The sequence below is a fragment of the Gallinula chloropus genome (assembly GCF_964237585.1).
Source record: "Gallinula chloropus genome assembly, chromosome: 2".
In the NCBI taxonomy this organism is placed as follows: domain Eukaryota; kingdom Metazoa; phylum Chordata; class Aves; order Gruiformes; family Rallidae; genus Gallinula; species Gallinula chloropus.
The window spans coordinates 90,340,240-90,367,548 of NC_140086.1; the positions used below are offsets into that span (position 1 = coordinate 90,340,240).

Below are 27,309 nucleotides of genomic sequence, written 5' to 3' on the forward strand. Positions count from 1 at the left end.
TACTTTGTTTTAACTCAGTGAATGACCCAAGTGAAACTCTTTGAGAAAGTCAGCCATCAGCACGCACCTTTTGGTTATCCTGAGGCTGCTGTCACCATGCTGATCTTTAGTACATAGCGTATTTCAAACTGCTAGGCAGCCAAGCCTGGGTACTAAAGGCCGTTGCATGGGTAAATGCTGCATGATTTTAATCAAATATGCTTACATAATAACTTCAAATAGCTAGCTATGGGTGAAACCAGCAGCTGCTTCTAGTCTAACATTGCTACACCAAAACCCCTTGAGGGATTTGACTCTTCCTCTCCACCATGCACTGCTCTGCTTCCCCCCTCTACCTCTCACCCTGTTCCATGGGAAAATTCCCAAAGACCTCTGTTCCCCTGTTCATGATTTTCTCCAGAGGGCACCTGCCAGTTGTTAGCAGCAAACAAGGATTCATTTGCCAACCAGTGAACCTTTCTTTCACCAGCCACGATGCACGGCTTGTTCCGGAACACAAGTGGCAACTGAAGTGATTCAGCAGGTGAACAAAAATATAAAAAAATAGGCACAAGTACCTCCATGTGAAAGGCTGACACCTTGCAAATGGAGCCACCAGAAGAAACAGCCACCTTCTCCACTTCCCTAACTGGCCATGCCGGACCTGCCAACTGGGCTGTACAAAGCCCTGCACCCAAGGCACAGGAAATCTCTACAGTGCTGTACTTGGTTAAGGAAAGGGACCTCCCGTGTGATTATTACTCCAACTCTGCTCTGCAAACTTTGCTGAGTGGGAGTAGTGAGACAGAGCAGAAAGCTGGCTTAGCTCCTGAAAGTGCCAGATGGGCACTGGAGAGAAGGCTAGCCATAAGCTGGAAGCCACAGAGAACCAACTTTCCAGCAAGGGAAAGTCCCAGAAACTACCAGCAGGAAAAAAGCCTGTGGGAAAAACAAGACACAGTCTTCTCCAACTAAAGTTGGCCTCACTTGAGTTATCATTGAACATTAATTCTCTCGTTCCCCTGAAACATTGAAGGGAATGACCAAGTGCCAGACACAGAAGGAGGAAGCTAAGCAGCTTACTGTTGTCCAAAACCTGTGTCATCTCTGGATGAAGTGCCTCTCCTTCATGTTCATGCCAAACATCTTCTAAAGGAATTCTCTTAGCACTCTAGGGTGTACACAAACCATCTGCTATTGGTACAAGACATCAGTCTCTCTATTTGTTGTAGCAGGGCTGCAGTGATTTTCAAGCCCTTTCAGACAAGAAAACACACCTGATGATGACAGCTATTTAAAGGAACACCACACAGCTTTTACACAGTAACCAGCACAAGCAGATTCCTCGTGGTGCACGGAGACAAAAGAAAACCTACCACAGCAAGGCCACTTCCATTTTCTTTGCTGCCAAGTCAGTATCATACTTGCCTTTTGACTGACCCCTGAGAAACTTCTATTTGCAACACCACATTTTGCTGTTTTCCCATTACTTCCCCCTCGACACCTGGAGGGTAGCACAGAATGGTGCAAGGAATGGTCCAGGCCGTGGCTGCACTTGCAAGATACCTGAAGGGATTCAGTTTCTCTTGTGCTACAGACTCCCCCTGAACAGTACTGGGCAGCTTGGCTCAGCTCTGCGCTCAGTCCAATACAAGGCCAATTTATTTTTCACAGGAGCACAGTAAGGTAATTCTATCAAGCCCTGTGCTGTCAGAGTCATTCAGGTGCCATCAAACAACCGTAACATTTTGTGTGCAACCTTTTGCATGCTCTTCAAGAAGACAGGCTGGGTGGGGGGCAGAGGGGTTCTCCAGGGTCGGAGACCGAGCGGTAACATTTAGTTTTCGATAATTACTAACCTCGCCTTGACCTGTGAGTTTCAGAGAATGCATGCGGCGCCTTTATCATCCTTGTTACCTATTGCCTCTCACTTGCAGAGGATGTGGGTACTGTGGGCTACCAGAAAGTGTTAGTAGAGTATGTTCCTCTTGCTTGAGAGCACATATCACTGTGAAACTAACCGTTCATGAATAATTCCATACAACAGCCTCGGACCTTGTTCGTATCCGGACGGGAGGGATTGAGCGAGCCAAAATGCGGGCGCAACGTAGGGACCTGCACGGGAGCACTCCTGTCTCTGAGTCACCCTCCTCTCAGGGACCATGTGCTGAAAACACTGTCCTACTGCCCCGTGAAGGAGAGAGAGCATGTCAGGGATCTTCAGTCAGTTTTGGTAAATGTAGGCTGTAAAGGTCAGCACGGTGGTCAAATTCAAAGTGTGGGTTATGGATTCCTGACAGTACAGATTCTAACTGCATCCAATTCTAGTTGAAATCAACTTGTAACAAAACTTAAATTGCATTTCAATTTCATTCATAACTTTCTTCTCTAGCTGGTTGGATCCCATTGTTGAGTACAGTAAATATAATTTGTCGTTCTCCTGTATATTTTCCCAAACTTTAGATCCCTTTCAAATGTGCTAGGCAGCTCCTAAATTTATACAATTAATTTACCTTCCTGCATATTTGCAATATTGTGAAAACCAGTGAAAACTGGGTTATCGAGTGTCCCAAGTTGTCTCCATCAAATTAACTTTTCTAATAATGGAAGATAAGAAAAGGAATGGTTTAGAAAGGGAACTGTATGAGCCCTACAAATAAAAAAACAAAGATCTACAGTTCTTAGTGGAGGGAAAAACCTCTCTGTGAAAACCATGTGGGATTATACCAAACAGCCAGGAAAGATCCATGGTCAGACAACCAGTAGAGATGCACTGATTTCAGTTCAAGGGGTTTTTATGTTTTATATCCCATCGATGTATGGAGCTTTTGGGCTTCTCACAAAGGAAATAAGTATTATATAAGTGAAGGGCAAAATGGCTACCTCCCCTTTGCTGAGTTAGTTATAAGTATTTAGCAACTAATTCTACTTTGGAACAAAATAAGAATGCTGTGCTTTACTGCAGGCCTTATATTCGAGCCTTTTATCACTCTGTGAATACATGCTTTTCATATCAGCACATGCATACATACATGGATTCAGTGACTGAAAGAAAAAGGTCGGAGAAACCGAAGGCCAATGTGACTGGAGATGTACTGGTTTTACTCTTCCATACTAGCTAATCAGAGACTTAGATCTGAATAAGCTGTGCCTTGCACACCACTGAAGCCATGAGGAGAGCAAAGGTGCCTTCTGTAACATCTGTACCATACCCAGTCCCTTAATTACTTGGGGGGAGAGGGGGAGGGGAATGGGTGGGATAACGACAGCATGTAATGGTTTTCCTGGAGCTGATACACCAGAGGGGATTTTTTTTTCACATGCTTCTAAAGAAAAGGTTTTCAAGGGTCTAGTGGAGACTTCCCTTGATGGGGAAAATCCATCGCTTCTCTTTCATAGCAACTTTCCATCCAGGTCGGAAAGGGACTGCAGTAGCCCCTACCTATGAGACCCCTGTCTTTAAGTTGAACAAACTACATGAAGTTCAAGGAAAAGCTCTCTTAGCACGCTGCATCTGTGCAAAAAACCCCACCTAAAAAAAAAAACCAACAAAAAACCCACAAATGGCAGCACACCAGTACCCTGGTATTCAATGTCTGATGTGGCTCTGAAGTCAAGGCTCAATTTCTTATGGCAAGTACAGAAGTGATTGGCAGAAATCCAGTTTGTCTAAGATGTGAAGCATCCGTGATAAGCTCTAACTTCATGCAAAACATCCTCGGCAGACTTTGTCCTAGTAACAGTCACAAGTAAGTTGAACTGAAGAAATGTCAAAAAGAGAGGAAATCATACTGGTTTCATTTTTTTTTAAATGACCATTAGCAGATTTGCTATAAGATAGGGCTGGTTCTTAATAAATGGACATCTTGGCTTTTTGGTACAATTTTTTTAAAATTTGGTTTCAAAATAAATACTAGAATTTTATTTTAGGCTTCATCCCATGCTTTATCCCCACAAACACTTCTAGATTTCCTCCAATCATGAACTAATTTCTCAACAGATGGGCTTTTTTAGCTTTTCCCCTCTCAGAAGCAGTGGGACAAGAAGGTGGTGGTCACTTCATTTCAGACAGCACAATGTAGCAGTTCACATTTCTGAGGTAAAATTACGGTTCTCAGCATTTTCTTAGAAAGTCAACAATACAAGTTGACAAAACTAGGACACAAGGCTAGCTACTGATGAAGAGACCACCTCAGAGGGGAGGCAACCAGCAGGGCAACAGCAGTAGTTGCTTCCACCACCCTTATGTTGCCCGAAAAGCATATGAAATCTCTCCTAAGCTCTACCATATCTCACCTCCCAGTTATTCCACCTTTATCTACCTCTACCTGGCTATGGCATCTTTGAGAAAGTACTGGCACTGGACTGTCTAACGTGCTGCCTCAGTAATTCACAGTAGTGAACACTGTGACACTACCCACATGTGAGAAGTTCTGAACCACCACCAAGGGAAGAGTTTTCTGAACAGGCATGGAAATGAAACAACATCCAGTTGCAGAACACAAGGAAATGAAGGCTTAAAGAGCTCCTGGAGAAAGGGAGGCCCACAGGCTAGATGGTACTTTCATTACTCATACTGTAGTTTCACTATGCATGTGGTCCCTTTGCTTTTTCTCTCACAACTTCCTCTTCAAAAGCTTGTGCAATACACATACATGCTAAGATGCCACACTACTACTGCACTGGGAACAGTCTCCACGTAGCTGCCAGGCTCCTCTGGACCTGCCCCTTTCTAACCCCGTCACAAGGAATCCAGTATTCTTGTTGTGCGTTCTAAGTGAGCTCCAAGTCTCATCTCTCCTGAACCTTTCAGCCTAACTCTCACCAAGGCAAATATAAAGAAAGTCAAGCAAACTCCAAAGTATGCAGAAGGACTTAAACGCTGCTACAGCAGCCCAACAGAGGAAAAAAAAAGAAGCATGGGACTTTCAAACAACTTCTCCTTTTTCACAAGGCCTTCCTGTGAGGGCTTTTACAGGCCAGCACAGTACAGCAAGTAGCTGCAGTCTCAGGCTGCCATCTGAGACAATTAACTACACAGGATTTTCAGACTCGTGGGGCTCAGTATTAAGCTGGGTACTTCCAAAGGCTTGGTGCAGTAGGCATTTTTTCCCCCCAGTATTTATGGGGAAGAGACACTATACATCCCTGCTGAGCTCAACTCCTTTGCAACTCCTTCTCCATAAAAGCAATGTATGACAGAGGTTCAAAATATCTTGGGTTTATTTGTTTTGTAATGGAGACTACTACCAGGAGTCCTGATATTATTTACTGGGAATATTAAACTAGCATGTCCAATGGATCAAATCTCGCAGCATCAGGTACCGAAGAGGTGTGTCCGCTGAAGCTCTGTCACTAGGTTCACGTTAGATTTACTGACCATGGAGGTTCAAATCCCAACAAAATCAGCTTCAATTAGAAAGACGAGATACAGATGTGAGGTGCTCTCTGGCCTAATTTCCAAGAAAGAGTTTTGGAATACAGACACTGAAATATAACTTCATTAAAAACTGGGATAAAAATGTTTTGGCTTCCCTTCTACGGGGGAAGCGTCTATGATTGCAGCTGTGCTTAGACTGTCCGCAGTAATTATGTACACTGTTGCAGAGCTATTTTAATTAATGCTGTATGATGACTTCCGATATTGAATAAACTGCCAGTAAAACTGAATATTTCCATGTCTGTAACAAAAACAGTACCTGAACTATGTACATTGCCTGAGTAAACACACGCCATTAAACAGTAAAAGCTGACAAGTGCTTAAACCTTGTACCCCACCCATGTTAAGGGGAAGCTAAGATTCATGCTCAGGTCAGGGTGAGCCCTTCTGTTGACAAAACAACGATTTCATTTCTTATCAATAGTACAGATTTACATCTCACTCACGGTCTTAGTTTCATTCAAGTTACTTGGCTTAGATTCTGGGTCTTAATGAAGTCTTCTTCTTGGTTTTCATGCCTACGTTTCAGCTGTTTTCCTGTCAGTCCTGCATTGTCTCTGAAGGCAGCGAAGGTTGCTTTATCCAGAGTTTTGGGTGGATGGGGAAATAAAGGCTCGCTTTCTCTCTTCTTTCATGGCTGCATGAAATGGCCTGCTTACAATCATTATTCTCCACACACTCATGGTGTAAGAACCCAAATTATTAGTAAGATTGGCATGTAATATTGTATGATCTTGGGATCCAAGGACAAACAGAATTAGTCTTTAAAGCCCAAAGCCCAAACTCTCATGTGCTGCAGTTTAACCCGTGGCTCTATACACCTCTAACCCCAGGAGAAGCCAGAGGAAACCTTCCCAAGTAGTGTCCCTCACACATGGCAGCATCACTATGACTGTTGTGATTTCTGCTGGATGTTACTGTCTCTCAGCCATCTTCTCCTCTATGTAGCAGGCCTGTCTGTACCCCAGAGTGGAGGGGTTATATATATATTGTGTAATACACTTTTCAAGCTAAACACAGCCATCCCCAGTGAGTTCTGCTGTGGGCAAGGAAAAAGTTATGTGTGTCCGACATCTGACTAGACCACTGCCATTTCTTTCTCATTAGATATTCCCCAAGCCTCTCAGCAGGGTTTTAGGGGAGGGTGAACAGTAGGTGACACTACGTGATGATAATGATATGGATGGAGAGAATTTGTCAGCAAGGTGCTAGCAGAGTCAGATCCTGGAGACAGGCATGCAGTCCCACATTTGTTACGAACAATATAAATGGTGTTTTCATCTTTTATATGAATTCTCATGTGTAATTGTAAGCAGGCAGTTTTCCAAGACACAAGTTTATTGTGGAACTGGGAAAGTGAAAAATCTATGCTATAGGATACACAAAGGACTATTAAGAGGCAGTTCTTCTCCAGAGACCTTTCAACACAGTGAAAGAACGATTTTAGGTTTTATACTGCTCCAGGGTGGTATGTCAAGCAAGGAGGGGTGGGATATGGTAATCAAAGTGAAATAGAAATTTGTCTTAAAGAACAATACTTTCCAAAAGCAATGTCACGAAGAGAGGACAGTAGCATTAGCAACTCAAGTATCAACTCATGTCAGAAAACATAAGAGGAGCTTGCGGGTTGTTACCTGCCAAGTGCAGGCACACAAAGAAACGAGTCACTACATCACAAGGGATGGAACCTAGCGAAGGCTGCGGGCCTTGCGTTCACACCGCCTTCCCTCAAGGCATGCCCCAGCACACGTAAGGCTCAGCAAGACCCTGGCGCGCGTCCAGCAGGCCTGAAAACAGTGCTGTGCTTCAGAGCCTACTGCCTGAGAGCATGGTTTGACTACACGTCCCTGCAGCGTAACCACCGACACCTAGAAGGTTACACGAGCAGTTCAGTGTTTGTCCTATCCTCTTTATTAGAGCAACAGGCAGAGGAAACCCAGTGTGATCTGTATCCCGTTGTACTGGGTACTTGACATTATGCAGGTCTGCCTGTGCTGATAGAGCTAAAGTAAGAAGTCCTGCCATGGAATGTAGGTGTTTGAAGGACAGCAGTGTAGACATGTTTGGTCTACTGCCAATGGGTTTCTGACAAATCCACTAGGGCTGTGTGGCCCCTTGGCACCCCTCGCCTTTTTCAAGATAGACATCCAAAACCAAGACAAATGACCCCATATTAAATGAATATTATCTCCTTCTCGGGAGATACTCAAAACCCATCTGGATGCAATCCCACGCAACCTGCTGTAAGTGATCCTGGTTTAGCAGAGGTGTTGGACTAGATGATCTCCAGAGGTCCCTTCCAACCCTTACCCTCCTGTGGTTCTGTGAATCTGTGAATGAACACTCAAAATAAGAGTCTACACAACCTTCCCCTGGCCAAAAAGATTGCCAGTGGCAGAGATTAAGTTTTCTTGCTTCCCAATCCAGCACATATTTCCCTGACTGTTCTGTCTCTAAACCAAAATAATTTTCTGTAATTGTATTTACTACCACAAACTTTAATGCACAATTTTCTGGGTAAAATTCTGCACCCATAGCTGTAGCTAGAGAGGTAGGAAAAAAAAAAAGAAAAAGAAATACATCTTACTACACTATCTTCCCAGAAAGGGAAACTGGGGGGGGGAGGGGCTCTGTTACCGATCAGAGCAATTACAAGAGGGAAAACAAAAACAATAAAAGCACCATGAGGTCTCCTTATCCAAAAAATGTATGGAGATTCCTTTAGGTTGAGTGTTTGAATTCACAGGGAGAGGAGAGGGACAGGGAAAAAGAGAAGGAAAAGCTCATCTCTTTACATTTTCCCCTTGGGGTTTTGTTGTCAGCTTTGGCTGCTGTGGAGCAACCACTACATTGCTCTTCAGGTTGAGCCCCTGAACCACAGCAATTTATTCCAGAACAAATTATTTGGGCTTGCGAGGTGGTGTGACGCAGGATGGTAAATGACAACAGGCCACAGAAAAGGTCATAAGAAACAAGGGGGGGGAAGCAATGCACATGTTGAGCGCTGCGAGAGCTGTGCTGAGTCGCTGCACGGATAACTGAGTTTGGGGGATTTCTCAGCTCTGCTCATTGCTCTTGGGGTTTGTACTACTGCAGGTAGCAAAGAAAAAAGGGGGGAGGGGAAGGGGCCGGGCAGCACAGATGTACAGTAAGGAAGTAATTCTGAAATGTGACAGCGCTGCTGCAGCGGCGGTGGATCTGCACGACCAGTTACAGCGCTTCAGGGAAGAAAGTTTGTGCTCTGCCCGTGCTTTTTGTGTGGGAGGTCTGGGTGCAAACGGGGATACCCCACAGCAGCCTGAAGAGAAAAAAAAAGCAAAAAAGCTAAAAGTATGCCTGTAGCTATCTGATTAATACCACTTCGTCCATGGGACAGATCTCTCTGAACCACACACTACGTCTTTGCCAGCTATGTCATGGAGATCATGCGTAGAAGCAGGCTGAAGTAACAGGGCAGGCTGAGGTGACTTTAGTGCATGTTACTGCTACAAACGTAATCAATAGTTCTCAAACCAGAACTCTCAAGGAGTGAACGGCACATGCAAATCACTGACCTAACAACAACCTGCATGAATGTGTGGTTTTACATCACCGTTCGGTGCCTCCGCTCTGCCGTTCGCCAGGACCTGGGACTGCTGGGCCTGTAAGACCGCCACATCCCGCCCTGCAAGGCCGGTCGCCGAGCCAGGCCCTGCAGACAGGCTGCAATGGCACCCCGCTCTGTGGGCATCCCCTTCTCCTTTCCACACACAGGTGGGAGGCAGATACAGGCTGCAGTCACGTTTCAGCCACAATTACCTGTTCACACCTCTGAGGACTGCAGTCCTGAGAGGTAGGTAGATAATGGTAACTCTCCTGTCCTGCAAAGCTTAAAATATATTTATTATTATTAAAGCTTGTATTTATCTGAGTGCATCAAAACAGTGAGCATTACAGGACTCCTTCAGGTGGGAGCAGCCCACAACAGCACCTGGGCCCTAACCGGGCTGAGGCTGGGAAACAAGCAGCCATTTTCGGGAGGGGGGGGAGGGGAGGTGATAACTGAACTCTGGCTGCCCATCAGGAAAGCCCCTTTGCTGGCTTCAGCCTGCATGGGGGCAGTTACCAGAGAGGAGCTGACATGGACATAGATCCAGGCACAGACTCATCTTGTGGGGTTCGGGAGGCAGAGGGCCATGGAAAAACAGATTACCTGCAGCTAGGCAGCAGCAGGATAAGAAGAGTATTATCAGGAATATGTCGTGATATGAACACAAGAGCAAGTAATATCAGGAATATGCCTCGAAGCAAGACTGCAGCCTGGTGGCTGGCTGCGTTAGTGCAGAGAGAAGTTTAGACCCCAGCTCTGGCTCCAGGGACCATCCCTGCATTTTACACTACACAATTATTACCTAAAACATTCCCAGGCAACTCCTAAATTAGAAAGTTTGCTCAAGGTGAATTTTAAGCATAACAGATTGCCCAGGGGAGCTGTTTAGATAGCTGAAATTGTGCACAGTGGCAGATGTAGCTATAACTTTTGCTGAGGCTCTCCCTTAGCCTCTAAGCCTCAGTTTGCCTGTCCATCAAATCGAAATTATTCCTCTTTCTTTGTACCAAGCACTGTGACCACAGCATCCGTCCTCTGAGTGAACTGTTAAATGTACAGGCACTGTAAACTCCAGATACCTACACTCTTTGCCTGACATCCCAAGCAGGGACGGAGGAGGTGGCAGGGCAGACACTCAGCAGAATCCCGCAGAAATGAAGCAGTGGAAAAGGAGGCACGAAATAAATTCGAGAGACGGGACGCACACCCACGCACATAGAGCACCCGGCAAACACAGGTGCGACTTGGACTAATTCCCTATTTGTTTCGCAGCTCCACGGAGACCCGAGGAAAGACGCCGGTGTGCGGATGGATCGGCAGCCCGGCCTGCATCACGGATATGAAGGCGTTTCACGGGGCCGTTCTCGGCTCTCCAGCACCCTCCTCTGGGCTTTGGCCAGGCAAGCGCCGTCCTCCCTTGCCTACTGCTCTCCACTGCCTGAATTGTTTTCGTTTCAGCGCGCTAAAGGCAATGAAAGGTTTCTTTGCTCCTGCTGAAGCCTCGGAGAGCCTTTGCGTTGCAGAAATTCAGAGGAGCTTCCCCCCAGAACGATGTCCCCGGCAGCACTGTTCCTCTGAGCACAGGCTAAGTACCGGGACCGGTTTTGCAGCTGATCGCCACTGACTTGCTCGTTATTTCCAACGTCAGGTTGTTCATCCTGAGCCTGGGGTAGGCGACTGTGTGTTAAAACTGGTTTTATTTAGATGGCTTTTTTTGACCTCGATGGTTAGCTTGCAGACCATGGGACGGCGAGTTCATGTACAGGACTGGATCCCTTATTATAGCTTGATCCCAAGTCAGTGGAAGACTCAACATCCCACAGCAAACCTTGCCAGAGTGAGCTCGTGGCACGCTCGTTTTGCTGGCTTTCTCCCCAGGTGGATGGATTGCAGCCACGTGGAGGGGCTTTGTCAGCAGATGTTTCAGACAGGGACTCTGGCATGTAAGGGAAACTGGCAAAAATCCCTTTGGAATGAATGTCTAAGATTAGTTGCCTCTGAAATATGTTATGACATGTATCACTGAGCTCACCAGAAGCAGCACCTTATGGACCTGCTAATGTCTAATGAGACTTTAGCAACTTTAGGGAATTATGTTCATCCCCCACCACAACAGACTTCAGCCAACAGCTGGGCTCCTTTCCAGCCTCACTTTTCAAATCTATAGAAGCTTCAATCTGAATACAAAAACAGAGCATCAACTTGATGTACGACCTTTTCTCCGTAGTAGAAAAATGTAGATCTTACATCTGGGACAGAAAGGAACATTGAAGTGCAATGACTATAGAAACAGGCCTCCCAAGTTTTTCTTTCATCTAAGGGAGAAATTGTTGGCATAGAAAATTTACTTTCTCCCTCCTTCACCTCTCCTCAGAAAAAATAACAAACAACCCACAACCAAACAACCTTTGAAACTCTGTTTGGATCTAGTGTTCAGAATCAAACAGGTAGCGATGTAGAATAACAGCAGATTTTAAAGAACCTTCTCAGAAACCTATGCTCAAATATATTCATGGTTTTTTAATATCACAGCTAAAGCACTGCCACACTCAGTTCAAATGCCCCATAAAGTACTTTCTCCAGGAAATCAAACTCTCTATTAATGACCCCTTTACTCTCTATCAATTACCAGGCAATATTGATTCAACTCTATATTTACATGAGCAATACCACAAGAAGTTGAGGGAGAGTGCAGGCACACCCCACCCCCCCACCTCCCCCCCCCCCCCCCCCCCATTGCCTTTTGCAGTCACAAATGGGGCAAAGAATGACAATTATGCTTGGCAAAGATTCATATTACTCAGATGCAAGGGCGAATGCTAGATCTGCTGTGCTTTATGTGTGACAACTAAGTGTCTAGTCAGATTTCAAATTCCAGCCTGTGTTTGAAGGCAAGACTTACCAATTAAAAGGTGCAGAAGAGATTGCTAATTTACGATCAACAAACTCATGTGTCCCAGAGTTTATACCTGAACAACTAGTGCCCTTACTTCCCCTTGCCTCTGGCAAAAATCTGCTAGCAGAAGCTGCAATTAATTTTTGGAAAGATAAAAGCCTTGAATACATATTTAATGTCTTCTTTTAGCAGTACTAAAAACTCACCATCAGAAGGTTTAAAAACAAGCTAAACAACTGATAAGAATGGTTTCCTATGACACCATCCCTGTTGATGGTTTGGTTTTCATTGTGGTGTATAGAAACATCCCAGAATTGGTAATACCAGAAGTTGCCCTTTTCCATTTCTGTTACTCGCTACCAGACGGAGCAAACGAGAAGAAAAACAGGTCACAGTGAGGGGCTGTTAGTCACACAGTCCTCCTGCTTCCTTCCTTCCTGTTGCATTAGCCCACAGATTCTTCTGCTTGAGGAGGCCGATATGAGGATGCCTGTTATCTTTACGACCTAACAAAAGAAGCCTTGGGAAAACTACAGTGTTGTTGTGACACCTCTAGGGGTAGAGCCTGATGCAAAGATGCTTTCTGTCAGATACAGCTTCCCAAATTCTCTTTGCCCTTCCTTTCCCGTGCAGAGCCTCAGTACTGGCTGGTTAGAACTGGTCTCCCATGGGCCATGCTCTCTGCCATCCTCACTGAAAACTACTATCAAATAGGATTTCTTTTATGACACTGAGCGATTCATGTTGGTTTTATTTACCGCCTATTATCAAGGTGACAAAGGCTCCTGAAACACTTCCTCTAGGACAGACCATGCATTTAAGATTAAAAAACTCCTCACATAATGAACTCTTGTGCTAGAGGGCACAGCAGGTATCCTTATTTTAAAACCTTAATATCCCACTCCAGAGACTGAACACTGTGTACAAGAAACTTGGTATTAACCCTAGGAAAAGGCATGAAGAAAGCTCAACTGGTTCCTGCACAGTTATGGCCTAATTAATTTCTTTTCTAAGATAGACGACTGTCCCTTGCACCTTAACCCACACTTTGTATGAGGAAAATGTGCACTCTCACACACAAATACAATACCAGCATTTCCACATTAATATATACAACAGGTATTAAGGATCACAAAATTGTGTGCAGCGTCATCTGAAAAAGTGGGGGGGACACAAAACCAAAATGCTAACCTAGTTCAGTTGCTGAAGGAACCAATGACCTTAAGTGCTGCCTGTGTTTGTACTATACACCAGCATCTAGAATGCTTTTGATTGTGTGGATGATGGATGCAACCCATTGATGGTTTGGAGCAACAAACCCCATTACTGCAGAGTAGTTTAGTTCTTGAACGTGAGTCGTATTGTAACATCCAACAATGTATTCTCAGGATGCTGATTTTAAAGTTAGTTCAAGAATGGACGTAACTAGAAGGCAATAAAATGTGTTAGCTACTTCCTCTCTCTCAGATGTATTTGAAATGCAAGACAATATTTGAAATGCAATAACAATTTTTGAAATGCAATAACAATTTTTCTCCTATGAGCAACTCAAAAATTTTATTCCACTGCTTGCAAGATATTAGAAGGGAATGTAAATGAAAGTACTTAGCTGGTTTTAGGTATGCAGATACTCTGGGTTTTACTCTTTTTACAAGTTGTTTTTTTTTTTCCCTAATGGGATGCTAGTATAAGAAGTGTTATTCAGACATGTCTCGGGAATTAAGGTCGTCTTCTGCTCACAAAGTAGTATGATGCATGAAGTAGCACTGCAGGTGTCTCTGCATCACTGGACCAGCATATCCCAGCTTTGACCCAGAATACCTATTTAATTTCAAAGAGTGATTTGAAATGAGCCCGCTCATGGCTCTACCTCATTCTGTAATCCCTTATGTCATTACACTTGCACCACCACATGATCTTCCAAAAGCAATGGCAGTGCTTCCATGTCATGTCACTGATCAAAGGGACCACTATGGGCTCAGGAAGTCTAGCTCTTTGAAAGCACAGCCACTGAGAAGTATTTCAGGTCACTGAGCTGGTTCTCTCTGGTTCCTGCCTGAGTTAAAGACACCTTGTGATCATGGACATTTTTTGTTACTAAACTCAGTAACTTCAGAGCAATAGTAAGAGTAGATATTTGTTACTGAAAATAAAATCTGAAGGCTTCTTGGCAAAACAGAGAGGCTTTTAAAAGTACTTCGAAGAAAATGGAGCTTTGTTTGCATGGAGAATGTGACCGAGTGGCTAAAAATCTGTGATTCCTCAGGAGACTTCACCGGTAACAGTTCAAGAAAGTATTAATGGGATCATTAAGGATAACAGGTGGTTTCAAAGATGCATAAAATACTTCAGAACAATATAAGCTGCAGATAGAAATGTGCTTGGCTTCTGGAATACCATTTGGCAGTCCAAAGCTCTCCAAACAGACATCCTAGCTGGCAACTAGTGAAGGAAGAAGAGGGAAAGAGCTTGCAGACAGCGTGACCCTACATCTCAGCATAGGAAAGGAAAGGCAGAAGTTAGTGGAATTTGCCTCCATCCTGGGGTACTGAGGAAGAGAGTCAGGAACCAACTTCTGATGAGAAGGTTTATATGAATGACTCTCTCCCTTTTGTAGTTATATGTCCTTTCAAATTTTGCAAGATACTTAATTTCACTGGGGTATAGAACCAAGCCATCAAACGTGCCCTCTTGCTAGCTAGATTTTCTTGGTCGGTACTTGGCAAGGTTTTGCCTTGGAAAATCGCCTCAGGCCACATTAAGCTCTTGATTTCCATTTTGCTACTCATCTCCCTGTAATTGATCATCATTCTGCTAGAGGTACTTTGCTGCCTTCCTCATACTTCCCATTTTCTTGCGTGCTTTGTTTTCCTTTATTTTTCATATCTTAGTCTTGCTTTTTCACATAAGGGTTATTCATCTGACTGAACTCCAAGCCTACAGAAGACATCCAATATTCCACAGGAAGCATAGCAATAGAATAATCTGGCCTGGGAGCTAAAACAGATCTCAAAAAGAAAGGGGAAAAGGTAAGGCTAATATCCAATGAAAATTCCTAAATTTCCCTTGCTTGAGATTTCCAGGTGCAGTCTCTTAGGTTTCAGTTTAAATGTTTACCTTGACATGAACTGCCGTTTCCTACTTAGGAGAATTTCTCTTTTGCTTTCCCTTAATGCTGACTGTGCTTCCTTGCAGTAGGAATGAACGAGTCCTCAGGGGGAATTGTGACAAAACAACTAATCAACTAATTCTCCTTCTAGTCCACACATTTAATTAAAAAAAGATTTTAAAAAAAGGAAAAAAAAAAAAACCCAACACATAAAAATCACATAAATGTCAGTTAGGCAAAAATGAGCTCCTGCTGCCTTTAAAACTATCACCTGGTTGATGCCTACCCTTGGGTAAAGAGAGCGTGTGTTTTTCTTTCACAGTGGAGTAGGAGCTGTGCACGCACCTAACTGCTGCTGCATGCTAAAGTGGGTTTTTTTAATGCTTGACACAAGGACTGGAGTCTTCATTGTTCCAGGGTCATCCCAGTGCCATGGCAACAAAATCATACCCAAATTTTCTTTTCCTTTACCAAAACCCAGAATACTTTTCTACAGTGGAAAACCTTCATCAGGAACTGCTGATGTGCCCACTCAAGAATAGCCCCCGGTTTGATGCGGGGGTCACAGTCTTTAAGGAGTGTTTGGTTTCCCTCAGGCTGAAGACGGAATTAAATCCAGCTTTTGGACTTCCTGAGTCAGCAAATACTGCAACTATATGAAATTAAAAAAGTAATTTAAAAAAAGTTGTCTCTGCCATCCTCAACTATGTGCCCAACCTTCCAACACAGTAAAATCAACAGGAAAATTTAATTCTTGATTAATTTTTCAGAGGAAAAAAAAAAAAGCTTAAGATAAGTATCTTCACTGGAGGGTTTGGAGCTGTAAGTCAAGAGTAAAGGTATTTTAGATAATGGTAGAGAAGTGTATCTAGAATATATCTAAAGGACAGTATTCAAGCTACCAACTTGTGCCAGATTCCTCCTACAGGCAAGTAATTCACTGCACACGAGGGTTGTTTCTAACCTACATAGGAACAAAGCACAGTGTTCTGGGGGCTGCTCGGGAGGCCAAGCAATTAAAAGTTATTTTTAGTCTCTTTGAATCTTAAGAGATGCTTCTGGGAGAGAAACCAACCAACCTGGCCTCGCATTTATAATAAAAGTCTCTGAGCTGACTGCCACCACACAGGAGTAACGTGTCGTTCTGACGGGTAATTCCACACAGGCATCAGCTCAACACTGAGTAGCACTCAAAAAAAAGCAAGTTTCACAGTGGGAGCTATTAGGACCACAGAGCAGAAAATCATTATACCACTGGGTAAATCCAGGGTGCATCCCTACTGTGAGTACTACATGTAGATCAGGCTCCTTCGCATCAAGAAATGGTACAGCAGAACTGGAGAAGGGCAGAGAGGGGCACTAGGAAGGACTGGAAGTACAGAGAAGTTTCTGAACAAAGAAACCCCTGAAGAAGACTCTTCAGTCCAGAAAAAGAGGTGAATCAAGAGGCACACATGGCAGGCCCACAAAATCACCAACAGAGAGAAGGGGTGAGCAGGGACGGATTCTTCACTGTCACCCCCAGTACAGGAACTAAGGGGCATCAAATGAAGCTGTTAGGAACCAGATGAAAAGCCAAATAAGAAAAGAAGTGTTTGTTACTCAAGCAGCAGGAGCTGAGTCTCTAGAAGTCCTTGCCAAGGACACTGCACATTAAGGGACTGGCACGGATTCACTGGGAGACTAAGAAAGAACCAGAGAGGTAAATTGGAGGTTACTACATAAGCAAACCACAAGATGCCCGGGCCTGAGCTGAAGGCAGCTGCAGGCTGAGAGCAGGGGGGTCAGTATCATACTCTTTGATCTGCTCTTACTCTTCCCTAAGCACCTACTTGGGAGCAGGGTTGGTGGACAGGGTACTGGGTTGAACGCCTCCTTGGTCTGAATCACTACCATGATTTTCATTTCCTTAGGTCTTGTGTTGTAGAGATAAGCAGTCCATGTCAATCAAAAGCAAGAGAAACCTCCTATTAAGTATGGCTCACTCTGTCAGTGCTCATGAATGGCTGACAGCAACAGAAGAATCTTCTCCCAGTTTAGCCACAGCTACATTTTTTCATTAATTAACAATTAAGTCCTTTGGCAGAAAAAATACTAATGGGAAATAAAAGCAAAACCAAATGCTTTTTTGTTGCAAAGGATGACTAGAGAGAGAGATACCAAATGCAGTAGGGGGGAGGGGAGGAACCAAAGAAAAACCCACAAACCAAACCCAGAGAATAAGAAACATTCCCAACCTGCAAAATTAACATCTCAGAGCATGTTTGAGCTACTGCAACGCTTCCTTGAGTGATAATTAACTTTGAAGGATGCAGGGGAAGCAGGAGATGGAGAAGGAGGCTACAAGGGACTTCACTTGGTCCCATACAGCTGTCCAAACAGCAAAAACTTCCTAAAACTATGAAATTAGAGTTTCACAAAGAAGTCTTTGAAGAGCTCTGAAAAACTGCTATGAATGTGGCTGATGAAATCCTTATAGTGGGCCTTGGCCAAAGACAAACATCAAAGGGTTTTTTTTTTTAATTTTATAAAATTATTAGACATCATTCCAACAATATTTAAGAGAAAGGTACTCTAGGATATATTAGGAATTAACACAGAAACTAATCCTGTAAACTTTTACAACCTTACTCGAAATGGGAGGCGGGAAGGAGGGCTGCCACATCTACAGTGAAATCACTGCTGCTAGTCTTACAGGGAGAAATTTTAATCATTTTATGCTCTTCAAATTCATAAACTCCTCAAGGCTGAGACTACAGCCTTCATCTGTCTAGAATTACAACACACACCTACAGCGCTGTTGTTTCCAATTTTAAAAAAATTATTGTTTACCTGTAGTAAAATAAAACAGGAATAAAAATAGGAATATATTGAGTATATTATAAAATCTACAATATTTAAACATAGGTGCCTACCTGTCTGAGGCATCATTCATGTGTCCTATGAAGCCCTTCCTCTGCAAAATACACTCTCTTTCCTATGCTGTTTTTATACACAGGTAGACCTTTTCAAATGTTGTTAACATTGATAATAGATGCACATTGGGGAGGCCAAAAATATTTTGCGTTCAAGGAGAAAAATCAGCCTTTTACTTTATAGGCATTATCCTCACCCTTTACATTAAACCTCCAAAGGAGACAAAGATAATTCTGAGTCCAGGAACTACATGAGAACCCAGGTGGGAATCCAGGTGTGCTCCTGATACCCCATGTCAGGATAAGATGGAGCATGCGTTGGCTGCCACCCAGCCCAGAGAAAGCTTTAGACACACAGGCAAGGCAACAGCCACTGTTTGCTCTGACCAGGCTCCAGCTAACAGGAGATAAGAGTAGGAGGGGAAACAGGACCCCAGAGGAGGGCACAGGCCAGCAGAGACCCCAGCAATGCCCAGGTGATGCCCAGGCAGAAACAATTTCCAGTGCAGGTTGCATGCTGAGGAAGAAAGCAGGAACAGGGAAACAAAACCCCCACAAAAACAACAACAACAAAAACCAACCAACCAACCAACAAATTACCCACCACAAAAAATTAAGACCCACCCCTTGGATATATTCTAATACTCATCAAGCTTTGAACAGGAATGGTGTCATTGTTAGTTTCTGAGAGGTATCATATCAGATAGTGCCAGATAATACTATCTCAGTACAGTACATACACCAGCATTTTCCCTTTAGGTTCCTGTGTCGTACCTGATAGACCTGATAGACCTGATGCATGAAGGAAAAAAACCTGAAGGAAAACACATACTTTGGCTTAGTCATTCAAGATGCTAGAAGAAACAACTCTAATAAAACCACAATAAAAATCTTCGGTCTATGTCCATTTCAGTTTCATTCCTAGTTTTGGCCAGTCGCCAGGAAAGTGAACTCTACCTGCTAGCAGTGTACAAATACCTACAGCCCTTCATCATGTAAACCCTGAGAGTTTTACCAGAAGGTCTTATTGTTTCTGTCACCAAAATGGATGAAAAGAAAAAAAGGAAAGGGCATCCTACCTGAGGGGAAGTAAACTTTAACTCGCATCCAGGTTTCTTGGTGTCCCAGCCCATTTCTTTACCATGCTGTTTCACATATAACCAGGAGAGTGTGGCCAAGCAGAATTTGAACTTGTGTTTTATACTCAACATATGTTGGTGAGGGACAGCTGTAGCTTTGGTTTCTGACGCTGTTGCTGCTCATTTCCAACCAGGGTGCTATGGCAAAGTCTCACAGAATCACAGAACATTAGGAGTTGGAAGGGACCTGGAAAGATCATCTAGTCCAACTGCCCTGCCAGAGCAGGATCACCTAGACTAAATCACACAGAAACACATCCAGGATGGTTTTGAATGTCTCCAGAGAAGGAGACTCTACAACCTCTCTGGGCAGCCTGTGCCAGTGCTCTGTCACCCTTGCAGTGAAAAAGTTTTTCCTTATATTCACATGGAACTACCTATGCTCCAGCTTGCACCCATTGCCCCTTGTCCTATCGCTGGCCAGCACTGAGAAGAGCCTGGCTCCATCCTCCCAACTTTCACCATTTACATATTTATAAACATTATAAGGTCACCCCTCAGTCTCCTCGTCTCCAAGCTAAACAGGCCCAGCTCCCTCAGCCTTTCCTCATAAGGAAGGTGTTCTACTGCCTTAATCATCTTGGTGGCCCTGCACTGGACTCTTTCAAGGAGTTTGATGTCCTCTTGAACTGAGGGGCCTAGAATCAGATGCAGCACGTAATTTAAACTAAGACAATTGCTGCTGAAGATGTCCATTGTGTAGCCCTAGTACTTTAGCGCTAATGCTTATCTAAGCAACACATGTGATTGTCAAAAAAGAAGAAGCGGAACTGAAATATTGTTAGTTTGACCAACAAACCTTGAAGAACCACTGAAGGCTGCCGAAGAAGAAGGAAGCTAGGGGAGAGGTTATTCCAACAGGGGCAGATCACGACCACCCACCCACGGACCACCCACCCGAATTTAAAAGAAAGAACAATTAGGCATGTGCACTAATTTATGTAAGAGGTTTTTAACCAATCACGTAATGATAAATAATACATACATAGTAGACACATGAATACGTTGTGTATAAACAACCACTGATTTGCAGCCTCAGTGCACTGCCTTGGGACAGGAGCCCCGTCTCCATAAATAAGCAGTAAAACGCCTCTGCTCTGCATGTACACTGGCATATTGCACAGGGCATAAATGAACCCCCAGATCTGGGACAACAAGGGCCATCCCAGTGCCCACAGTACTATGTGTGTCACCATCTCTCTGGGAAGCTGGTGAGATAGCTATGGGGTGGGCATCTCTCCTGACAGCACAGAATCACAGAGTGTTGGGGGTTGGAAGGGACCTGGAAAGTTCACCTAGTCCCACCCCCCTGCCAGAGCAGGATCACCTAGATTAGGTCACACAGGAACACATCCAGGATGGTTTTGAATGTCTCCAGAGCAGGAGAGTACACCGCCTCGCTGGGCAGCCTGTGCCAGTGCTCTGCCACCCTCACAGTGAAAATGTTTCTCCGTGTATTCACATGGAGCTTCCTATGCTCCAGCTTGCACCCACTGCCCCTTGTCCTGTCATCGGCCACCCCTGGGATGAGCCTGGCTCCATCCTCCCGACACAGAAGCAGCGCAGATGATGCAATGTTTGCAGAGACGCAGCCTGGTCACCCCACTGCAAGAGGAGGCAGCTCTACCGTTCGTTGCCCAGAGCTCTGACCCGGTCGCTTCATTCCTGCCTCGGATTCTCCACGTGAAACCCACGGCTGACGGTACCTGGCCCCTGGTAGACGGGTGAGGGCTCACCGGACGCTTCAAAGGCACGGAGGGGTGAGCACCCCTCAATAAGCCGCCCCGGTTCCCCCCTGGCGGCACCCCGAGAGGAGCAGCGCCGTTACAAAGAAAGGCTGGGGTGTGACACCGTAAGCGTTAATAACAGTTACCGCCTTTAGCAGCAGCAGCAGGTGACGCGCACCCAACGGGAGCGGCGCCTCTAACGGAGCCGCAGCAGCGAGCGGCTCCAAGCCCGCCCCCGCCCCGCCCCGGCGCAGCCCCCGGGGCCGGGCCGGGCCGGGCGGACGGCGGGGCCGCCGGGAGGGCCGCTCCAGGCCCCGCTGCAGGGCTACGACGGGCCTCGGTCAGCAGGTAAAAGCCCCCCGGGCCGCAACGGGTCCACGGCGAGCGTTGGGCTACGGGGCGGCGCCGGGATCCCCGAACGGGGGTGGGAGGAGGCGGGAGGCGTTTCGAAGCCGGTGTGAGGAGGGCAGCAGGAACAACAGGAGCATCGCCCCGCGCTTTCTCGGGGGAGGCTGCGGCGGTGCATCGGCTTCGGCCCCTGGGCGAAGCAGGGGAAGGGAGCCGGCGGCGCGGAGGCTCGGTACGAAGCTCGGCTCGGTACGGCCGGCCCAGAGCGAGAAGGAAGCCGGGCGTGAGGCGGCGTGCGGGGCTCAGCCTCTCCCGCCGGCCCCGGGGCGTGCAGCTGTAGCGGGGATGTATATACACGCGTCCGTATGCGCAGGCGGGCGTGCGGGCACGTATGCTGGCTCGTCGGCACTCACCCAGTGTTTCCCCCTCGCTTCCCCGCAGTAAGGCAGCGCTCCGGAGCAGCGGCAGCAGAGCGGGGGTTTTCCTTTTCCACCTTTTCCCGATGTTTCTCACGTAAGCGAATTTGTCATTTGAGTTCACAGCCCGTATCGGAGTCTCTCTCTCTCCTGAGAGAAGCTACTCGGTGCTTCCAGAAAATGGCAGGTAAGGATAAATACTGGTAAAGCCGCTGTTCGCTTCAGGCTGGCGTGTGGCACATCTGTCACGTTTAGTTGGGATACTGAGGTGATTCTTCCTCGAATGGCCGAAATGAACAAAGCCTTTGAGAACGAACTTCAGTCTCTCCAAGGACTGTGTCCAAGTGCCCTCAGCTCCACCAAAAAGGAAGCAAACCTGTGGCTTGCGAAGTTAATCACATCACCCCGGTGAGCTCGTGCCATCTCCAGCCGCCGAAATACCTGTTGGCTGGGAGTTATCAGGGACAGCAGAGCGGTACCTGCTGTTTGAAGTGCCAGAACAAGTTACAGAGCAGGGGTTTATCTAGCTTATACACGTGATAAATTCACAATAGCATCTGACTTCTACATGCTGTCTTTTGGCAAAGCTGTTGTTTTGCGGACACTGTGCACCCTGGAGAAATAATCACCCCTTATAATTTAAGTTAAAAATGAGGTATTGTTTCTTCAAGCCTTTGGCTCTGGTTCTATTAATTATCTCTGACACCTTAAACTCAGCCATCACCCAGGTGGGGCTCTGGGCTATACAGCTTCTGTGTCCCCTGCAGAAACTGAACTCAGGAGACACCAGAGCTTTTGTGTTGACATCTGGGAGCCAAAAGCTGTGTGTTTCGCAGATCCAGTCATTTTCAGTAATTCCTGGAAATTTCCTTTTCAGCAGTGTTTATGTATAAATAACTACTACCCATAAAAATATATCACCTTTCTCTTGTGTTCAGTGATGCATGATTTTTTTTAGAGAATGATTATAATTGAATGGCCTATGTGCAATAACATTTTGAATGAGTATGCTCTGATATACCTTGTTACATCAGTTTAAGAAGCTCCATCCCAACATACCTATCTTGACACTCAGCTTACCTTGAATCCACCCTGTCAGCAGTTTGAGATACACTCTGGCATCTAAGGAAAAAAAAATCACATTGCTTTCTATTGAAGTAGCTGCAATGATGCTGAAGTGGGATAGTGGCACCTTAAGCATCTACTCAGATGAGATCACCTGTGCAGCACTGAACTGGAAGGTGAGGGGATCCCACATTGCAGTAGGAAAATGGTTCGAGCTTGCAGGACTTGATTCCAGAACAGTTTGAGGGCATCTCAGCTGGCACTGATTTGATCCCAGCCCACCCCTCACAGTTGGGCTGTAGCTTGTCTGACCCAGCTCACAGAACTAAACCACCAGACAGCATTTTTCCCCACCCCTACTGTTGTTGGGTGAGGGTTTTTTTTGGGGGGTAGGAGGAATCAGGTGAACACAGGTGTTGATTCAGGATGGGAGGCTGGATTGTGCTGACATAGGGTGGTGTGACCCACTGTGGAAACACACCACCCACTGTCCTCCCAAGTTCCACCTAGGAAAGCCCAGTGTAGCACAAAATTTCTGGGTGAGGGGTGTTTACTGATTACTTCCTCATGAGTCACTTGCTGCTGCTGCTCTTGAGTCAAACGGTACCGCTGTATTCTGTTGCCACTAGTTTTGTGCTGCTTGGAAAACACGCTACAGAAGAATAAAAGGCCCAGGCCCCACAAACAGGTTTGTATCTGCCTCCTATACTCGAAGGTATATTCTGGTTTTCTTTCTGCCTCCAGGGAGAAAAGTCTTGATAGTCTACGCACACCAAGAGCCCAAGTCCTTGAATGGATCTCTGAAGAGAGTTGCTGTGGAAGAACTGAGCAAGCAGGGCTGCAGTGTCACAGTGTCTGATTTGTACGCAATGCGGTTCGAGCCCAGAGCAACACGGAATGACATTGTCGGTGAGATTAGCCAAAATATCCTCTTTTTAATGATAACCAGGAGATGAACTTTTGCTGGTTTTAACCCTGCTGCATTAACAATCCAGAACCACGCTGTTAGGTGCACTCTGAAAAATAGTTGTTACATTCTTGTACAAATATCCCTCAACTACTAAGAACCAGCTGCTTCTTTTCTAGTAGTGCTCACTAAGAAATGTCAGTGTAGGAACCCAACACATCTCATCTCTATTTAAATGAATCTGATCACTAGAAATGGCTGCTCTGTCAGAAAAATGAACTATCTGCATAGTGCAGATTTGTAGAACAGTATTTGCCTTCAGACTACTGTAAAAAGAGTATTTTCCCTCACTCACCTTATTTGCAATCAACTGCAGAGACATTCTAAGAGCAACCTTCTCTTAATGAAGAAGATGACAAATGCTTTCTGTAAGTTAGCTCCAGCCACTTAAGTGCTTGGGCTTTTGAGTTGTCTTGGCACCTCCTGACTCCCTGAATTATAGAATCACAGAATCTCCTGAGCTGGAAGGGACCAATAAGGATCATCAAGTCCAACTCCTGTCTCCACACAGGGCCAGCCAAGTCAGAGCACGTGACTGAGTGCAGTGTCTAGTAGTTTCTGGAACTCAGCCAAGCTCAGTGCTGTGACCACTTCCCTGGGGAGCTGGTTCCAGCGCCCAACCACCCTCTCAGTAAAGAACCTCTTCCTAACATCCAACCTAAACCTCTCCTGTCGCAGCTTCATGCTGTTCCCTCAGGTTCCAGCACTCATCACCAAAGATTGGAGATCGGCACCTGCCTCTTTGCTCCCCCTCATCAGGAAGCCACATAGTACAAGGAGGTCTCCCCTCAGCCTCCTTTCGTCCAGGCTGAACAAACTAAAGCACTTCAGCCTCCCCTCATATGACTTCCCCTCCAGACCTTTCACCATCCTCGCTGCCCTCCTCTGGACACTCTTCAATAGTTTTGTGTCCCTCTTGTACTGTGGCACCCAAACCTGCATGCAGGACTTGAGGTGAGGCCACACCAGTGCAGTGTAGAGCGGGAGTAGTATATGATTACTAAAGATCACTAGATTATATGGTTAAGGCTTGAGAAAAGCAGTGATGCTCTTATTAGGCATATGGAATATTTTCAGTGTGCTCTTAATAGCATTTAGCCCCCATATTTTTCTAGGAAACACAAAGCCATAGCAATCTGCAAAACAGCTGAAACACTCTCTTTACAACAAGGGTCAGAAAGAAATAGCACAAACAGGTCCAGTATTAGCACTAGCAAAAGCAAGAAGAAACTTACGAATGACCAGACAAGTGTTTCTAAAAGTGCACTCCTGAACATGAACCTTGGCTCACAGTGACACTGCTGAGAGGGAAAGATGCATTAGTGTGTGTACACAGTCAGTCTCTGATGGCCGCTTCTTTCAGGTGAGAAATGCCTTCAGATGCTGATCTGTGACTCACTGAAGTTTAGTCCTCTCCTCTGCTAGACACTGATGATCTACTAGTTGGATCGACAAAAGGAATGTGTATGTCTGATTTGGACATAGTTGAACCAGCTCACCCAGCTGCAGTGGATTCAGCAGAGGAGGCTGGTACAGCTTCCACAGCCCCTGCGGAGTTTCCCAGTTACGGAGGCTGAAAAGCAGCCGCACAGTGCTTGTGACTGCCTGGTGGTTCAGAGATCCCTAATGCAGAGGCAGAACAGTTAGCAAAATTCTCTGAACTCCTCTTAAATCATCTACTTGCGTCCCCAGAGTCTAGAAGTAAGCTTAGGTCCACTTACTGCACTTTGTATGTTGCTACAGAAAGGTGAAAGCTTTAGCACTCTCTCCAGTTTAAAACCAAATCACCATCAGTTCGCATAGTGCTGAATATCCACAACCAAAAAAAAAAAAAAAGAGCAGGGAAAAATGGAAGGCAGTCATTGAATTTGGAATTTACAACTGTAGATTGCACCATGTATTTAATTCCTACTTGGCTACAGTGCTAGAGAGAGGGCAAGGAATGACTGTTCCCTTCTACCCACAGGTTGCTTGATCAACTCAGAAGAGTTCAATTACGGTATGGAGACACGGGAAGCTTACAAGAGAGGAGATTTGTCCAGTGATCTGGTTGAAGAGCAGAAGAAGGTGCAGGAAGCAGACTTACTGATTTTTCAGGTAATTCATTTTAAATTGATTTAAAATTACTTCAGTTGTACGAAATTGAACAAAAGAAAAGCAATAGTGAGGAGACTATAGATTTCATTAGCAAGATTGAGTCTAGCCAGAGTAAAAAGTAGCAGCAGCTCTGCCATTAACATAAAACAGTCTGTATCCAGCATAGCAATTTCAAGGTGTCTGTTTTTTCTGATGTGATGTGGATTTTAGAAAATACCAAGCACACCAGGTCACGCATGAGCATTACTCAGTATGAGTTTTCCACACCAGTAATGGCTGTGTCTATACCGGTGTATTTGAAGAATAGGAAGGCTTCTGAAGTTGGAACCTTAAAATACATTCATGGAAATGCTTCACTTAATGTTCAAATGAGTGCATAGATTTTGTGAAAACTGGTCCTCATACTACCTGCACTCCAGATGGACTGCATTGAGCCACTCAGACCAGGAAGTATTGGCTGCAAAGTAATCCAATAATTCTCAACACAAGAACCGTGCCATGTTATCAGGCAGCCCAATTCTATTTGTTTAGCTTGGAGCTCACACAAAGCAAACACAAATCTACACAGAGAAACGTGTGTGAGGGCTTAAGGCAGCCCTGACGAGTTAGGGATTTGAGATACGGTAACAGACACCAGACCAACAGCTGTAGGAATAAACACTCTAAGCAATGGTACAGTAACAAACACAAATCAGTAGTACTGTTGTCTGGATCATTACAACAGCGAATCTAGTAATTTGCCCACAGTTGGCCAAACTTAATACCTGGTCACACAGAGACAATGTGACTACAGATGGCAGGCAGGCTGGCAGAAAGCAGGGCAAGGCTCGCTTTCTGGGCAAGCAGCTGGGAGCAGCCAGCAGGCTTGAGGAATTCGGACCTGACTGTCCCAGACCTGACTGTCCTCATTCATTGCCAAGTTGCAGAAGCACTATCTGGACTTGCCAATGGTTCACTACACCTTGTCTCCTTTTCCCACTGTGCCTGCAAGTCCCAGAAGTAGTGTGCAGCAATATTAGCCTTTGCATTTATTGGTGTCACTGTTGACCTTAGGTGTAGCCTGCATATATTCCACTGTCCAATTCTAGATGTAATTTAGGCTGTAATGGTATCTCAGGGATTTCTCTGTAAGTCTTCATCATTTTTACATTATTGCTCCTGTGATGAGTATAGGAAAACTTCCCCTGAAAGGAAGTGGTTGCCTTCTACTTTCTGTCTGCAGAATGCTATGAAGAGTTGAGTATGTTCTGCTGAGGGTGGGGGGAATTTAAAAAAAAGAAAGAAGAAAAAAAGCCTCTGAAAGACACCATAAAGTAATTTAAAGTTTACTACAAACTACACTCACCACTTCTAGAGTGACTGCCCAGTGTTTGCATTGTTTCCATCTGGAATTAAGCCACACACAAATAAGCTTGTACAGAATTTCTTCTTCTGTACCACCATGTGTACAGAGGTTTAGGGACAGTGGTGCATCCCAGAATAAGAGTCCACAAAGCATTCAAGATAATGCAATAATGAGACATCATAGCTTCAGGCTGTAGTCCCATGGGCTGACTAGAAGCAGAGGGTCTTGCTGTTAAAAGAAGTTTTCTCCTCAGTAAAGTGATTCAGGGTCACCGTGT

General features: G+C 45.2%; 1 protein-coding gene across 1 annotated transcript in view; it reads left to right on the forward strand.

Moving 5' to 3' along the window:
* Positions 1–474: 474 nt before the first annotated feature.
* The window catches only part of NQO2 (N-ribosyldihydronicotinamide:quinone dehydrogenase 2), a gene marked incomplete at its 5' end in the record, with an annotated part of 30,369 nt that continues 3,534 nt past the window's right edge, over positions 475–27,309 (forward strand). Inside the window, 4 exons of the mRNA XM_084260634.1 lie at positions 475–502; positions 2,027–2,086; positions 23,368–23,532; positions 25,557–25,687. Coding sequence (XP_084116760.1) covers positions 475–502; positions 2,027–2,086; positions 23,368–23,532; positions 25,557–25,687 — 384 coding nt within the window. The remainder of the gene's footprint in view (positions 503–2,026; positions 2,087–23,367; positions 23,533–25,556; positions 25,688–27,309) is intronic.